Source organism: Durio zibethinus, chromosome 14 (assembly GCF_047325235.1).
Source record: "Durio zibethinus cultivar Kanyao isolate XHJ-2024 chromosome 14, ASM4732523v1, whole genome shotgun sequence".
Taxonomy (NCBI): domain Eukaryota; kingdom Viridiplantae; phylum Streptophyta; class Magnoliopsida; order Malvales; family Malvaceae; genus Durio; species Durio zibethinus.
Genome location: NC_143175.1, coordinates 24,073,756 through 24,090,759, shown reverse-complemented (window position 1 = coordinate 24,090,759; position 17,004 = coordinate 24,073,756). Strand labels below are relative to the sequence as shown.

The 17,004-nt window shown below is 30.8% G+C and overlaps 2 protein-coding genes across 4 annotated transcripts; both read left to right on the top strand.

Annotated features, from left to right (window-relative positions):
* Nucleotides 1-1,680: 1,680 nt before the first annotated feature.
* Nucleotides 1,681-4,363, top strand: LOC149515170 (dual specificity phosphatase Cdc25-like). 3 transcript variants are annotated; one of them, XR_016327262.1, is made up of 5 exons: nucleotides 1,681-1,900; nucleotides 2,386-2,458; nucleotides 2,627-2,673; nucleotides 3,192-3,329; nucleotides 4,015-4,153. XR_016327262.1 is itself a non-coding variant. In XM_089742916.1 (4 exons), exons 1-4 carry the CDS (start codon nucleotides 1,868-1,870, stop codon nucleotides 4,183-4,185), a joined length of 378 nt encoding a protein of 125 aa, XP_089599042.1. In that variant the 5' UTR covers nucleotides 1,687-1,867; the 3' UTR covers nucleotides 4,186-4,363. The 3 variants fall into 3 exon arrangements, 2 of the variants coding, with proteins under 2 accessions (XP_089599042.1, XP_089599043.1); XM_089742916.1 differs by lacking the exon at nucleotides 3,192-3,329 and having other exon boundaries at nucleotides 1,687-1,900; nucleotides 2,370-2,458; nucleotides 2,589-2,673; nucleotides 4,015-4,363; XM_089742917.1 differs by lacking the exon at nucleotides 3,192-3,329 and having other exon boundaries at nucleotides 1,689-1,900; nucleotides 2,589-2,673; nucleotides 4,015-4,363.
* Nucleotides 4,315-11,438, top strand: LOC149515169 (uncharacterized). Its single transcript, XM_089743003.1, has 5 exons — nucleotides 4,315-4,328; nucleotides 4,834-5,020; nucleotides 5,102-5,179; nucleotides 5,266-5,367; nucleotides 11,128-11,438. The coding sequence occupies exons 1-5, from the start codon at nucleotides 4,315-4,317 to the stop codon at nucleotides 11,203-11,205; spliced, it is 459 nt and encodes a 152-aa protein (XP_089599129.1). The 3' UTR covers nucleotides 11,206-11,438.
* The last annotated feature ends 5,566 nt before the right edge of the window (nucleotides 11,439-17,004 follow it).

Sequence of the window (17,004 nt, the reverse complement as noted above, 5' to 3'; positions counted from 1 at the left end):
GAACGATGATTGGAGAAAAACATGAATTCATTGTCTTGATTTTAGCAATTATCGACGGAGTACTTAACGCAATTAGAGATGCTTTGGCCAACAATAATTCAAAAGAAAGACTCCATGACGGCTAAATGGAAGTACGAAACAAATAGGATCGTTGGTAAGGAGGTTTACAACTCTTTAAAGTTTAAAACGGATAGAAAATGATGGAATGTTTCCAAACCCAAAAATATGCGTTCAAAGTCCAAATCTTCTCTTTCTCTGGGGGTCATTCTTCTTTTTGGCATTTCCATGATAGAATGTTCCCGAACCCAAAAATATGCGTTCAAAGTCCAAATATTCGTTATGATTTCTCTTCTTTTCGAGGTCTAGCCAGCCACAACCCAAGGATCAAAGATGATGGCACTCTAAAACAGCTAAGAAATACTGTATCTTCTACCTCGGACTAGCCAGGATCCTTGTTAAGATTGTATCAAATATACGGCCGTATAGTTTTTAGATAGATGTTTAAAGATCTGGTTACTGTTCAAATTCAAAAATTTGAACAAAATATTAAAACTCATTAAAGAAATTTGGACATAAATTTTAAGTTGAATCTTTAATAAAGAAATTAAATTTTTAATCTGACTTGATACCGCTTAAATAAATTATATTATTAAAATATTATAATTTATAAGTATATATGTGAAATTTTATTTTTTATATTTTTTAAAATAATTTTTAATTTTTTATTATATAAATTAAGTTTAATAAGTGAATTTAATATTTATTTTTTTAATTTAAGTTAAATTTAAAAATTTTTAAAATTTAAAATATCAAATCAAATTAAACTTAAATAAATATATAAATTATTAATATTAAATATGAATTCGATCCAAATTTAATTTAATTTGATTCATAAATACCGTTATTCTTAAAAATTTAATTTTAAATTTAGACATATTTTATGCAAATTGTAATGTAAATATAGTTGGAAAAAGGACGGAGGAGAAGAAAATATCACAAAATTATGTTCACAAACTGCAAAATCATGTTCAAGGCAGTCGGACGATATCAACCAAAATTATTGCAATCGTCAGATACCCTAAACCCAGGCAAATATTTTTTTCACGATCATCATCAGTAAAAACTACGAAATACCTGCATTATGCAGCAGGAATATAAATAATTAATAATTTTTAAATAATGAGTAAAAAATAATAAATAATAAATTATTTTAAAGTAAAAATAAAGAGTTAAAAGTTGAAAATTTTGACTTAATATAAAATGTAAATAAATAGTAATATAATCAACAATAATTGATTTAATCAGTTAAAATTCATCTTTTTCAACGAAAAATTTTAATTCAAATTCTATTGATGATTATTTATTAGAATTATTTTAAATATATAATCTACAATCATCTGTCTTAGATGATCAAATATGATATATTTTATTTAAATATGAAAATTAAATAATTTATTTATTTTAAATTTTTAGTATAAAAAAATAAATAGTAATATAACGTGGAACTAAAATGAAAGATAATTTAGATAATATAATTTGTATATATGAAAAATAACCTGAACTAAACAGTGAACAATCAAGGATTAAATATATTTTAAGCATTTACGAGGGAAAACCCTTTTTATTTATATTAAATCTTTTTAAACAAAAAATAAAAATAAAATCACACTGAATTATTAATGAAATAAAGTCAGCCAAACAAAGCCACGGAAATCCAACGACCAAATCATTACACGATCAGATTCTCCACTTCAATAACTCAATCTTGGTTCTGTTCTAGACAAGAACAAAAGACAGTAAGAGACCCAGCAAAGTGAATAGCTCGAACCATCTCTTACATTACGGGCTGTCAACTCCTTTCCCTTAAATGCCGTCCCAATATCGCCATCACAGATGTCAGGTTCACGTCTTTTTTTTCCCTTTCTTTTCTTCTTTTTTACTTTTTAATTTTTATTTGATTTTAAGTATTATATTGTAGTTTTGTTTGATTATTTGTGAATATATTAATTTGGGTGTGTCGGTTTTGTGGGGATTCAAGGGATGATGAAAGGAGTTACGATGGGCATATAGCTGGGTTTTTGTGTCACATTCGAAACTCAATTGTTATGTTCGCGTGATTTTAGGATTTGGATATACATTTATTGGTATCTTACATCAATTTATTTATTACAGTACATATCTTTATGAGATTTTATCTGATTCTTTTAACTTTATAGTTTTATCTCACAAGAGTTATTCTAAGGAAGAAATAGTGTGAACCTGATTTTACTTTAGGATCACGACATCATTTCTACTCTAACGAGTGCTTACCTAGTATTCGAAGAATTGATTCTGATATCACTTATCACGAATTAACACTTAATCTCCAGTCCTTCATGGCTTCAGAATCCAGGATTCGGACATGCATTCATCTAGCGTCTCAGATCAGTTTACTCATCACGATTCATATCTTTACGAGGTATTATTCGTTTTGGTCCTTCTGACCTCATGATTTTATCTTATAAAAGTAGTGTGAATATTTATTTTTAAAATTAATTTTAATACTCATATGAGATTTTTTATTTTACTTCACACTTGCACTATGCCAGTGACTCTTTTACTGATATGGTCTCCAATCTTATGCAAGATGTCAAAGGAAAAGATGCTCCTGTTTTTCATTGTGCTTTAAGCCAGGTACTTTCTTCATGCTTTTCCTTTAATTTCCCTATTGGGTTTTCAACTTTATACTTGTCTATTTTCCTGAATGTATGAATTGCTTGCAGATGGAAGAGAGATTGATGGTTTCACAACCTAATACATGTCATTTAATTGTTTATTATGGTTTGAAAACTGTGTGCATGTGTGTGTGTTTTTGTATTATTATTATTATTGACATTTCAAGTAGTTATGGATTAAGATTCGAAATCCAGCTCGGTTAGACATAGATATGAAGAGAGAACACAAGCATTTACCAGACAGAGCAAGTGCAACATCTGGGTCTACTAACAACTCAATTTTCTCTTGCAAAAATTGTGCTATGTAGATTGTGAGGGTGGTTGAGTAGCCTGTTCTTTTTCGGTATTTTTGTATGCCTTGGTAAAGTGGGAAATTCATATTGGTGTTTGGATGTAGATTTGTTTATTGCAATTGAAAATTCCTAATTCTGTGGTTTAGACTTTAAGATTGTTTACCATAGTGCTTATCTCTTTCAGGATGATAGTATCAACATTAGACTGTTGTTTTAGGCTTGGATTGAGATAACCTTTTTTCCGTCCTCGTGGAAAGTATATCTTTGTGTTGAGCAGAGTCTCATAGAGTGAACAGGAGGTTCATCAGCATGGACTATAAAGGTAATGTAAAATTGAATGGTCTGTGGTCTCTCGACAGTTGCTATTCACGGTTCAAACATCACCTACCTCAAAGACATGTATTTTGGGTGTGGTTCATGCTTGTCAGGGCTACTTTTGAAAAGAAATTTAAACATTGTCTGGAGTCTGGACTATCCTTTTTGCTTATTCCTTTTTCTGTGGTTGGATGATATTTAAATGGCCAATGTTTGAGCTAAAAGCTTTTTCCTACAATCCTTGCATCAATGAGTTTTTTCATTGTTTGAATTTTTGAGTTTTTGAGAACTGCTAGCAATTCTCTTAGTTTGTAATGAGTTTTGTCACCGTTTCTTTTGACTGTTTGAGCCTTTTTAAACTGGAACAGTGTTCCATTGTCTAACTGAATGAAACTATTATTTCTTGACTCTTCCTCTCTCTGTCATTCAGTTATTCATTCATAGAAGCCAATCTGTAATTGCTATTGAACAGAAAATGTTTTCTTAGTCACATGCTTTTGATGTGGCAGCATAAGGTTTGAAGCTTGCATAACTGGTCTGCATGATGCATTCAAATTATTTGCTTATTCTCACCCGATTCATGTATCATTGTTGGTGTCCTATAAGCAGATGCTGGATACTTAAATATTGAATGGTTCCTTTCCATGAGATAGATCTGTACACTGCTGAATATGCTGTGGATGTTTTTGTAGGTTCGTGGCCCAACTTGTGCACGGAGGTTAGCCAATCATCTAGAGGAGATGAAGGAAGATACCGGAATCAAGAACATTTTGGTTTTGGAGCGCGGTTTCAACCGCTGGGAAGCTTCTGGCAGACCAGTTTGTCGCCGCACTGATGTCCCTTGCAAGGGGGAGAGTCCATAGTCGTCTATTAGAATTCATTCTGGCCTGGAAGGAAGCAAAACAATGTCATCTTATTGCTACCAACCATTTACCCATTTATACTCTTTGCTTTGAAAGTCAAAAACATTTGGATCATAATACTTTACTTCAATGGAGATGGAGTGGTTTGGATTCTACCAAACTCGAATTCTCAGTTTTAATGGCCTTTTTTTTTTTTTTTTTTAATTTATTCATGCCTTCTTTACGTATATCAATTGTTTTATTCAGCATTCTTGAGAGAATATATTTATCGATTTTGAAATTTAAATTTTAATATCTTAAATTTTTTTTTATCCTCAAATTATGATTTTCTTTATAATATGACAATTTTTTGCTATTCCAAAAAAAAAAAATCAAGTCTTTACATATCAAAATTTTAACATTTTTGTATTTCTAAAAAGGGAGAAATATTATGGTAAATGAGGTTCAAAATTAAAATATAAACTTATTAATAATCAATATATCTAATATTAATAATAACTTTCGAAAATAAAGACAAATTCAAATCTCCGAATCATATTTAAAAAATAAAATAAAATTCATTAGATCAAATTCAAATTATTTTGATGATTTTTTATAATTTGCGTATAAACAAAATGGATTTTTATTTTTTCGGCTTTGTTGGGCCAGGAAGCCTGATCCCACCCGTCAATTACAACATCTAACTCTGGATCCAAATCAAAACCCGCCTGTTCATAAATCGGTTGGATATAGCGGTCTAGCAGAAGCGTTGAAGACCGCATCTCATTTTCGAAGCGCAGAAAAAGGGGAGAAGAAAAAAAGATCAAAAACTTCCGAATTGAAAATTCGAAAGATGGTAAATTTAGCAATCTATGTCAAATTAAATTCTGTTTCTCCTTAATTCTACGATCAAATTTATAATACCATTTTTTTTCAGGTTTGTATAGCTTGCCTATTGCCACTCTTCCTCGTCCCGATCGTCAATATTTTGCCTCTCCTCTTCGATTTCATCATGGTAAAATTCTTAAGTCATCATCTTTTTCCCTCTTTGATTAATCAACCTCTGTTTTGATCAATTTCTTTTTTTTAATATTGGCTCAGGGTAAAATTTACTTGCTTTTTGGATGGGAATACCGGAAACCGGAGAGGGCACCTCCGGCGTGTCCGTACAAACCGGCAACAAAAACCGGAAGCATTAGTAAAGTAAGTGATTATTAATTGACTGCTTGAATTAAATTTGTGCCTTTTTTATTATTATTATTGAATTCAGTCCAAACTTTGCTGTAAAGTTAATTTTGTGTTTTATCATCTATAGTGATTTTCATTATAATTACTGTTAGGGTTGGCTTCGGTGCGATTGGAAGTTGCCAATTATTATGTATAAAATATATAGGTGAATGATGGAATGTTTAAAAACGTGGTTTTAGGCTCTTAGCAAGTGAAAAATAAAGGAATGAAGGACAAATTATATGCTTAAGCATAACACCTTTTTTAGCAATTTGTGAAAGAAGCATCAACGATTCGAAATATTTCCAACAGGGAAACCCATGGACGTAGAAGTTCAATGCCTAATCTGGCCATGACCGGAGAATTATCCTTCACTATTACACCTTTTATTTTGAACAAGGCCTAAATGGGTGGCCAACCCATCAATGGATTTGGTGATCTGGACAATCACATTACCTAGCTCAGAAGTTTAAACTGGTTTCTTGCTAGCCTGTTACTGTAGAAAAACTAAGAAATAAATCAGTGTGAAAACTGAATGTATGTTAGAAAACTGCTTATATGAATTATGCAAGAATCTTAGGATTATATACAACTAACTAGGGGTTAAACTAGGAAACTAAATCTTCCTTAATTCTAGGGATACAAATACTTAATTCTAGAGATACAAATATAAATATACAGATTACAAGATTACAACCAGCTGTAAATAAGTGTTTTCCCACACTCCCCCTCAAGCCGGTGAATAGGTGTTTTCCATTCCCAGCTTGGAAATAATTCCTTGAAATGTTGCACTACTAAGACCTTTAGTCAACACATCTGCAAGTTGACCCTTGGTTGATACATAAGGTGTACAAATCAACCCACTGTCTAGTTTCTCCTTTATGAAATGCCGGTCTACTTCAATGTGTTTTGTTCTGTCATGTTGTACAGGATTGTGTGCAATGCTTATTGTAGACTTGTTATCACAGTAGAGTCTCATTGGTCCATCCCACTTGATCTTCAAGTCTTCTAAGATAATCTTTAACCATAGTAGTTCACAAATTCCTTGAGCCATTGCTCTGAACTCTGCTTCAGCACTTGATCTTGTCACCACATTCTGTTTTTTACTCCTCCAAGTCACAAGATTATCACCTAAGAAAGTACAGTAGCCTAAGGTGGATCTTCTATTAGTTACTAAACCTGCATAATCAGCATCTGTATATGCTTCTAGAACTAACCCCGAATTTCTTTTGAATAAGATACCTCTCCCAGGATTGGCCTTCAAATAGTGCAATATACGGTAGACAGCCTGTAGGTGCACTTCTTTAGGACTATGCATAAATTGACTTACCACACTCACAGCATATGCTATATCAGGTCTAGTATGTGAGAGATAAATGAGTCTTCCAACTAATCTTTGGTACATCTCTCTATTTACAGCAGCATCTTCATTAGCTTCTCCAATTTTATAATTAGGATCTATAGGGGTATTTGCAGGTTTACATGCAAGCTTCCCAGTTTCCTTCAGAAGATCCATCACATATTTCTGTTGTGAGATAAAAATACCATGCCGTGAGTGAGCTACTTCAATTCCTAGGAAGTACTTCAATCTCCCTAGCTCTTTTATCTCAAATTCTCTAGTCAAACACTGTTTTAGAGATTCTTTCTCTTTTTTATCATCTCCAGTTACAATTATATCATCAACATACACTAATAGAACTATGACTCTCCCTGAATCAGAGTGCTTGATAAACAATGTGTGATCTCCTTGACTCTGTTTATATCTCATTGCTAGCATCACTTTGGCAAATCTCCCGAACCAAGCTCTAGGAGATTATTTAAGGTCATATAAAGCCTTTTTTAGCCTGCATACTTTGTTTGCTTCTAGATGACCTCCAAATCCCGGTGAAACCTTCATATATATTTCTTCTTCCAAATCACCATGTAGAAAAGCATTCTTTACATCAAATTGTTGAAGCTGCCAATTGTAATTTGCAGCCAATGATAACAAAATCCTAACTGTATTCATCTTGGCAACTGGAGCAAAGGTTTCCTAGTAATCCACTTCATAGGTTTGAGTGTAGCCCTTAGCCACTAATCTGGCTTTATACTTTTCAACAGTACCATCTGCCTTGTATTTTACAGTGAAAACTCATTTACACCCCACTGAATTTTTTCCTTTAGGCAACTCTACCAGTTCGCATGTCTGATTTTTCTCTAAGGCTTCCATTTCTATTTTCATGGCTTGCCTCCATTTCTCATTGGATAATGCCTCGGATAATGTAGTTGGAACAGAAATAATGTTTAGGCTCACAAGAAAATTTTTGTAGGATGGTGAGAATTTTTCAAATGACACAAAATTAGATATTGGGTATAGTGGATGCTTGGTACATTCTCTGGTTCCTTTCCTAATGGCAATAGGCAAATCATAATCACTAGTTATAGTTTTAGGAGATTCATGCTCATTTTGAGAAACAGAGTCAAAAACTATAGTTACCTCATTTCCAGAGTTAGGATCAGGTTCTTGGACTGGCACTGGTTCAGGATCTGGAACTTTCCTTCTTGAGTACACCTGTAATTCCTTCATAGAATCAAGAACAATATTATCCTTTGTCACATCTTCTGTATTTGGAATGGGTTCAGACTCAAATTCAATGTTTGACTTGGGCTCAGCAGAAACAGGTTTCGACTCAGAAGAATTAATGGGTGTAAATGTTGAAGAAGGGGGCAAATCAAGCAAAAAAAAGTCTTTATCCTTATCTTCCATGAATGAAGTCTCCCCCTGAAGATAAGGTTGAGTAAAAAATAGTTTATTTTCTTCAAAAGTGACATCTGCAGACACATAAAATTTTTTGGTAGGAGGATGATAGCACTTATATCCTTTTTGAGTTGAAGAATACCCCACAAAAATACACTTAATCGCTCTTGGATCCAACTTTCCCCTGTTATGACTGTGAACATGAACAAATGATGTACAACCAAATATCCTAAGTGTGAGATTGTTTGTGGTATTAAGGTTGGGATAAAATTGTGAGAGTAGTTCCATAGGAGTTTTAAATCTCAAAACTCTTGAAGGTAACCTATTTATAATGTGTGTGGCTGTGAGAACAGCTTCCCCCCAATAAGATTTAGGTACATTTTCTTGAAAAAGAAAGGCTCGGGTTGCGGCTAGTAAATGACTGTTTTTCCTCTCTGTCACTCCATTCTGCTGTGGAGTATTAACACAAAATGACTCATGGATAATCCCCTCTTTTTGGAAATAGGTGGATAGACTCTGGTTGAAGTAGTCTCTTGCATTATCAGACCTAAATCTTTTGATTCTCACTCCAAATTGATTTTGGATCATGTTTTGGAAGCTTAAAAATACACTATTCACATCTGATTTGGATTTAAGTAAAAAAATCCAAGAGACCCTAGTACAATCATCTATGAATGAAACAAATCATCTCGCACCAGAAATATTAGAAATTGTAGAGGGACCCCAAATGTCACTATGAATCAAGTAAAAGGGAGTAGAACTTCTTTTGTTACTGATTGAAAAAGACACACGTCTATGTTTTGCAAATTCACAAATATCACAATGAAAATCTTCAACATTTAATCCTTTGAACAAAGAAGGAAACATGTTACTCAAGGTTCCAAAAGAAGGATGTCCAAGACGAAAATGATAAAGCCAAATTTTGTCTTTATTGGAAGACTTTTCAGAAAGAAATGACAAAGGTAAACCATTTTTGATACTACTTGTATTATTTGATGTCTCAAGATAGTATAGTCCATCCTTCTCCTTAGCAAGTCCAATCATCTTTCTCGAACTCTGGTCCTGAAATTCACAATAAGAGGGATAAAAAATTACTTTGCAATTCATATCTCTAGTAAGTTTTTGTATAGATATCAGATTAATAGATAATCCAGGAACATGAAGAACATTTTTGAAAACAAACGAGGGATTAACTTGAACATCTCCTAATCCTGCCACTGTGGTAAGTGAACCATCAGCAACAACAATTTTCTTATTACTAGGACACAGGTTATATGTACTAAACTTTTGTGAGGAATGTGTCATGTGGTCTGTGGCTCCTGAGTCAATGACCCAAGAACTCGTAATAGGCTTAGCCGAGACATTTAATCCATGAGAACCGGAAGCTTTACCTGAACTAGAAACTTTACCCAAAGAACATACCATAGTAGGCTTTTCAAGGATTTTCAATAAGTTTCTCAGCTTTTCAATCTCTTCCCTGTTGAACTCTCCTTGTTTCTGAGACATCTGTAGTACTCTAGTGATTTTCCCTGTTAACATTTTCTCAAATTGGGTGGTAATGATATCTTTCTTTGAAAGGGTTTGGCAATGAAGACCTAAACAGGATTCGGCAATGAAGGCCTAAAAAAGTCAGCAATGAAGGCTGAAAATTTTGCTTCCCAAGAAGAGCTTAAAGTTCTGATACCATGTGAAAAAACTAAGAAATAAATCAGTGTGAAAACTGAATGTATGTTAGAAAACTGCTTATATGAATTATACAAGAATCTTAGGATTATATACAACTAACTAGGGGTTAAACTAGGAAACTAAATCTTCCTTAATTCTAGGGATACAAATACTTAATTCTAGAGATACAAATATAAATATACAGATTACAAGATTACAACCAGCTGTAAATAAGTGTTTTCTCACAATTACCTTATAGTTTAGGAGTTTGGAGAGACAGGGATGAAGAGGATAGGGAAACTGAGAAAGGGGAAAAAAGGAAAAGTTATTTTTCCCCTTATTTGGTCAGAGTGGAATGGATATGAGAGTGTAATGAACTTCTAACTTTTAGTGGAAGGGATGGAAAGAGACGAGTTAACTAATAATTTTGTTATTTATTTCTTTTGCTTTATTAGATGAAAGCCTAATTAATAGATGACAAAATTGTGAATACAATCAAATCTTGAAAACTGTTTAAAATTTCTATCCTCCCCTCCCCCTCCCCCTCCCCTATATCCCAAGTTGAGAGAAACTAAAATTGTGAGCCTTGGAGGATTTTAGAAGATCTGGTAGTATATCTGTTGTAATGAAATGATGACTCTTCATAATTATGTAAAGTAGTTGGGGGTATATCGTACATGATGTTATTTTGTCTCCACAAGAGACTATCTGGCTAATGCAATCTGATTATTGATGTGTTCATTGTAAGAATTTGCTGCTTGGGAGCAAACTTTTTGAATAGTTATGAGCACTAGGGCTTTTGTTTCCTTTATCCACCTTGGTTTCTAATTTTATGTTATTAGTATAAGAAAACTTAACAGACATGCGGAAATTCACTGGTAGGTAGCAGGAATGTAAGATTTCATGACCAAGTTAAACTTGGGAAAGCTCTCTGGTTCAATTGAAGTATGTAATATCAGATTCACTTCATGTTATTTGTTATTTGTGCAAGGGAGACCATGATGCCAGTATGAGACTGATACTAGTTTTATGGAGTTCATTTTGTATCATTCTTGCATAGAATGTGCTTTCTTTGTCGCATTCTTTCTAGGCAGGTTCTTTGCAAGCTTATGTTGTGTGCAATACATCCAGCAACGGCCAACACTAAAATGCTGTATTTTAGAAGCTGTTGGTCAAGAACTCAAAATAATCTTGTTTGATTTCTGGTTCCAGTTGCTGCTGCTGCTCATGTCTTACTTCTTTCCCGGCTCTGGACTCCCCAAGTTTCTGCACATTCAGGTGTTTAGGTGTGTTTATCTGTTGATTTGCTAAAGGTCTTCTGGTGTTTTTGACAGGTGGGACCAGAAACTGAACCCAGTGTACCGGAGTCTAGTTTGAAACCAGTGGGAGTGACAGATATCAAGCAGGACTAATACTGAAGTTTGGAGGTAGGGCTTTCCATGGAACAAAAATCAGCCTTAAATGTAATGATCCTTTTGAAGCTAGACTTCTTAAGTTTGTCGATTTGTAGGATGAAAAATCGCTCTACATGTTTTCATATATCAGCTAAACACAGTAAAGGAAAGCTGAAAATTTGATGTTGTTACAATACGAATGTTTTGATTAGCTAAGCTTTACTGAAACATGCATTTGGAAAGCCGTGAAATATGTTTATCCATGTGAACCAGATCTTGGTTGGGGAAAATCTTTCCTCTGTAATCCTCTTCCAAAGGTCAGTCCAATTGCAGGAGTGGAGCAAAAGGAAGAGCTGAAGAGGGTTGAGGGGTCAAGTCTTACTGTTGCCTGGTCCATTAGCCCAAAAGCCCAAATTCCAGGATCTTGGCCCTGTCAGTTGTCCACCGTTTCGTTATTAAGAGATTCCATACTTCATTTGACTAAATTCGTTACAGGGGAAGGAAAATAGAGGCTAACCTTACGAAGCGTCACCGGCCTATTATATTTTAATACGGCAGTGGGCCCCTTTCTTTTGGTTAATTGTTTGGACGCTTCTGTGTTTGCCTTCCCAAAGTTGAAACAAGTTTTGGATTCTTTCAATCTTTCCCTTTCAATTACCAAGCGAATCTACGGCACCGATTCTATGGGGGACCTTTTTATATGAAAAGGAACACATGCTTACTGGTTTTTGGTCACTATTTTCTGCTGAAAAAGACATGAAACACTAGTCTAATTGTGGGATCTTAATCTGAATTGGAACCACCAAAAATGGGCCACGGTCCAACTTTTTATTTCTTATCAAAGAAAATGAACTTGGTATTTGTACTATTACAAATTTATGATGCATGGTGACCAAATGCCAGCTTAGAACTAAGAGAAAATTTAGTGGAAGTTAGATTTTCAAAACAACCCTTCCTTTGAACTGGGCGTCATTTTCCTTTCTCCAAAATGTAAGAATGATAAAAGGGAGAGTTAATGAATTTTAATTTAACTCAATTAATTTTTATAATTATTTTAAAATATTGATATTTAATGAATTTGAATTTTAAATCGTAAATTTTTTTTATTTTCAAATTATGATTTTTTTTAATAAAAAAAAACGTAAATCGCTATTAAGAGTCTATAATAGTTTAAGTGGCATGTAATTAGGATCACGTAACATGTTTTGACTTTGAACTTAAAGACACATTTAGCGCAAAAACTACGTGGGGTGTGTAAGAAAAAAGCAATCTTATGGAGACACACCTAGATATTGCTATAAGAATAAGGAAATATGGGGAAAATGTCTTTAAAAAGGTCAATATAGTCAAAGAATTTTTTTCAACACAAACAATCTTGTAGTCTTGATTTATTTTTCTATTATGAGAATAAATAATTTCAATATCAATAACAAATTGTTTTCAAGGAAGGGATTTTCTTCATCTTTGCTTTATGGTCAAAGTTTGACCTAATTACTCAGGAAGAAAAAAAGAAGAATTTTGAATTAAGATATATGCCTTGTTTTTTTAATTTTGATAATAAAAAACATAATTAAATTTTTTAAGTGTTTATGACATTAACGAAGATAAATTTTTATTTGAGTATTAATTTATTAAATATTTTAAGAAATTATTTTATTCTTCGTCAGTAAAATTTTTAAACTTCGAAACCTTACTTCGTCTACTTTTTTTCTCTTCCCTTTCTTTTATATGATTAGAAGGGAATCTTAATTTGCATTAAACAGGTGAATAAAAAGAACAAATTGAGTATCCCAACGCATTTTTTCCTAAGTTCAATGGGAAACCCTAGTCCACCCACTGCCTTTAGAGTCTCCTAATGCCCACACTAACCCACTAAAGTTCACAAAATCACATTTCTTTATTGCTCAACTTGATCCCCTTCCTTTATCCCATCACTCTCTCCCCCTCCCATTTCATTCAAAGTTTGAGTACTCACAAATACTTTTCATATGAATCCCACAATAAGTATTATTAAATATGATTACAAAAATCTATAGATACCATCCAAAGTTCAATAATTTATAGAAAAATTTCGGAATTAAAAGGTAGGTACAATGCATAAACCAATTGAATTCGCAAACTTATCAAAATTATTATATGATACCACTTGTTAGGCTTAATTCCCACTCATTGAATAATAAAATCCACCACAAAACACATGTTTAAACGAAATTTTTTAAAATAATCACACATGTTATAGTTACTTTTTACATAACATGAGGAAATTTTATAATAAGTGAATAAATTCGTGGGAGATTATCACTAGTACAAAAATATTGTATAACACAATTGACATTTCATTTTGTGTATGTTTTCCTTTCATTTCGATTTAATATAAAAAAGAGGTCTGTGATATGTTATAAATATTTCTCTTAAATAAATATTTTATTAATATTAATATGATCTATTAATAAAATATTAAATTCTTAATTTTAATATTTTCAAATAAAAAATTTAAATTTAAAAATTAGCCATAATTTTGGGAGGTACCTTGACCATTTTCTAGCGTCAAAAACTTTTGAAACATGATTAAGCCAAATAGCTATTTTTCCCAAATAAATGGGCAATGTGGGGAAAAGCATGGCGTCATTGCATGGCGTCAAACGCGAGCACTATCCCCCTTTTGTTGTGTGAACACAAATTTCTTTTCAATTCCACTGGTTAGCCTGTCCCAATCCTTTCCCCTGTCAAAGTGGACGCCAAAGCTATGACTAACAGCAACACAACAACAAAAACACTTTTTTTTTTTTTTTACATAACAAAAGTTTAAAAGCTTACTATTCCAGTATAGTTGTTCTTCATTCCTTTGATTGATTTTTATTTTATTTTATATATTTGTCCCTTATTTTTAAGTTTATTTTTATTAGAAATATCAAAAAATAAAAATACCCATCAAAGTTCAAAACAATTTTTATTTATTTTAACTCATAATTTATGTTTTATTTTTTCATCCACATAATGAATGTGTCAAAATCCACTACTATTACAGGTCATCATCTTCACCCTCATTTGTAATGGTTGTATTGACTATTACATGAATATATTGAAAGCTGAAGGGATTCGGTGGCTTCATGTCCACCGTTTGCTTTGTTGTACTTATATGAGACAGGCTTTTTCTTCTTTTTTTTTCCACCATTTTTAATAGGGTATTCATTCTCATGCACAGTTAGTGATTTTGATGCATTGATAATAATTGGATGTGAAATTTTGTGCTTAAACAAATGATTACTTTTTTTGCAATTATTATATATGCTTCTTTTTTTAAAATTATTTAAGTATTATTAATTTGGATGAAATTTGAAAAAAAAAATAATTTTAATATATTTAATATTAAATTTTATTTTTTATAAAATTCAAGTTTTATGATATTTTATATCTAAAAATAAAAAAATTCAAATATATAATAAAAGTTTTAAATATTAAAAAACATATTTTTAGACATAAAGAAATTAAAAAAATGAGATAAAAGGGAATATATGATATGATATTGCCATGAAAATTTTAAGAGATTGGTAAAGACAGCTGTGCTAATTATATATTTAGTATACAATTCTAATCCTTCATGCAAAATTGCAATTTTAAGATCATATTAATTTTAAAAATAGTGGAATCTAAATATTATAATTTAATTTTGTATATAAAAATAAAATTATTAAAATTAATTTTAAATAATTAAATACATCAAACTATCAAATAGTATAATAGTAGTTATTGTGCCAACTTTACAACAAAACTAAAAGCATCAAAACGAATTTTGTCTCAATAATAAAAAAAAAAATTCAAGCATTTTGAAATTTTATATTTAAATTGACATAATAATTTGTTGATAAATTTATTTATTTAATTTTATTGTACTATATAAAAAATTATCTAATATTTTATTATAATTATAATTTTTACTTATAATTATTAAAAATTTATAACTATAAATGCATAAAGTTTATAAATTAAAAGTCCATCTAATTAATTAATACAAATTATTACTATCAACCAAGATTGATGACGTTGGTGACCCATGCGATGACCTCATTTATACTCCTTTAAATAATAAAGTACTATTTATTATTATTATTCACCTAAACGATGACGTATTACTTACAGCTGACAAAGGCAACTGTTCCCAAAACCTCGGTTAAAGGGCAGAACAAGGTCACGTGACCCACGGGGACCATCCAGAAAATACAACACGTGATGGCGGCTAATGGTCCGTGCGCGGAGGTGAGTCACGATCGGGTAACGTAAATGCTGACCATAGAGTGAAAAAAAAAAGGCCAAATCTAATATCTCGTCATTTATCGTGATATGGAGTTTATTTCCAAGGTCTCCGCCAATGATATCTTTAGAGTAAATGAAGTAAACATATAATAGAATTTTATTTTTTACTGTTTGAAGATTTAAGCATTTCCAAAAATGTTGGACCGTGTCAGTGCCACACAATACTGTTGGAACAAAATAGGAATAAGGGTCCCACAATTTTTTTTGTTTAAAAAAAATTTAAAGGAATTGTAAAATGGTAAGGGTGTAAATTATATCCGAATTTGATTCGATATTTTTTATATATTATATAATATTATAAAACTTTAAATTTTGATGTAAATTTAAATTAAAATTTATTTGATATGAATTAAATTTTGTTAGTTTAATTTGATTTGATTTATTAATTTTTAATTTTTAAAATTTTATTTTTATATATTATTTTAATATAAAATTTTAATATATTTAAATATATTTTGATATGAAATTATTATTTTTATTTTATAAAAATTTAAAAGATCTATAAAAATTAAAAAATATATATAATTTAATTTAATTTGATTTTTTTTTTACTTTTTATCTCTCGATCTAAAATTTGATCCGAATCTCATATATATTTAATATTCAAAATTTATCTAAATTTAATAAAAAAATTGATTCAAATTAAATTGAATACTATAACATAAAATGGATTTTCGTTTTTTTTTTTCACTCTTAAAAAAGAGAAATAATGTTAGAGAATAGGGATAAGGTATCCAAGCTTAACAAAAACCAAAAGAGGATAAGGAATCTATGATTGGTGATTGTTTTGTTATAGGAAATCCTTTTTTTTTTTTTTTTTGACATTTTCATGTATTCTCACTTGTTTGTTTTGAAATTTGATTTAGAAATTTTGATCAATAAATTTCCTTTTCTAAAATATCCTTGAATTGATATCTTTGTCTAAATCAAAGCAACAAAAAAAAAAGTTTGTCACAATTTATATATTTATGTAATTATGTAAACGTTTTTTTAAATAAATTTTTAAAAATTACAATCATAATCTAAAGAGCTTTTGCTTAAAAGCAACTAAATATTTTGCTAGACATGTCAGTGTATTTTGTTACATGTCATTAGAATAACGAATAGCACATCTTACTCCAAAATTTATTTTATCAACACTAATATAATAGTTTTGAAATTTTTCTTACGAATCGAATCTCTAATAAAAAATAAAACTATTTTTTTATGAATTAAATTAATTTTGTGCATATAATTTGTTTTCTCTAATTAAAAGAAAAAAGATATAACTTAAAAATAATTTATAAGTCAATTAGTTAAGAGTCGTTTTTTTCAATAAAAATATTTTAAAGTGAATTGTATTAATAATTATTTATTATGATCATTTTAAATATATAATTTATAATTATTTATTTTAAATTATCAAATATCATATATCTTATTTTAAAATATCGAGAAACCAATAAAGAAAAAGATAATGGATTCTATTTGTGATGTTCAACAACTAACAATCAACATGGTAAA

Excerpts from the sequence above, each read along its gene's own strand:
- LOC149515170 (XM_089742916.1), top strand. The coding sequence starts at position 1,868 with ATGCCGTCCCAATATCGCCATCACAGATGTCAG. Across the intron at positions 1,901-2,369 it reads ATCGCCATCACAGATGTCAG|TCCTTCATGGCTTCAGAATC; the intron begins GTTCACGTCTTT and ends CTTAATCTCCAG. Across the intron at positions 2,674-4,014 it reads TTCATTGTGCTTTAAGCCAG|GTTCGTGGCCCAACTTGTGC; the intron begins GTACTTTCTTCA and ends ATGTTTTTGTAG.
- LOC149515169 (XM_089743003.1), top strand. Across the intron at positions 5,021-5,101 it reads AATTGAAAATTCGAAAGATG|GTTTGTATAGCTTGCCTATT; the intron begins GTAAATTTAGCA and ends ATTTTTTTTCAG. Across the intron at positions 5,180-5,265 it reads TCCTCTTCGATTTCATCATG|GGTAAAATTTACTTGCTTTT; the intron begins GTAAAATTCTTA and ends ATATTGGCTCAG.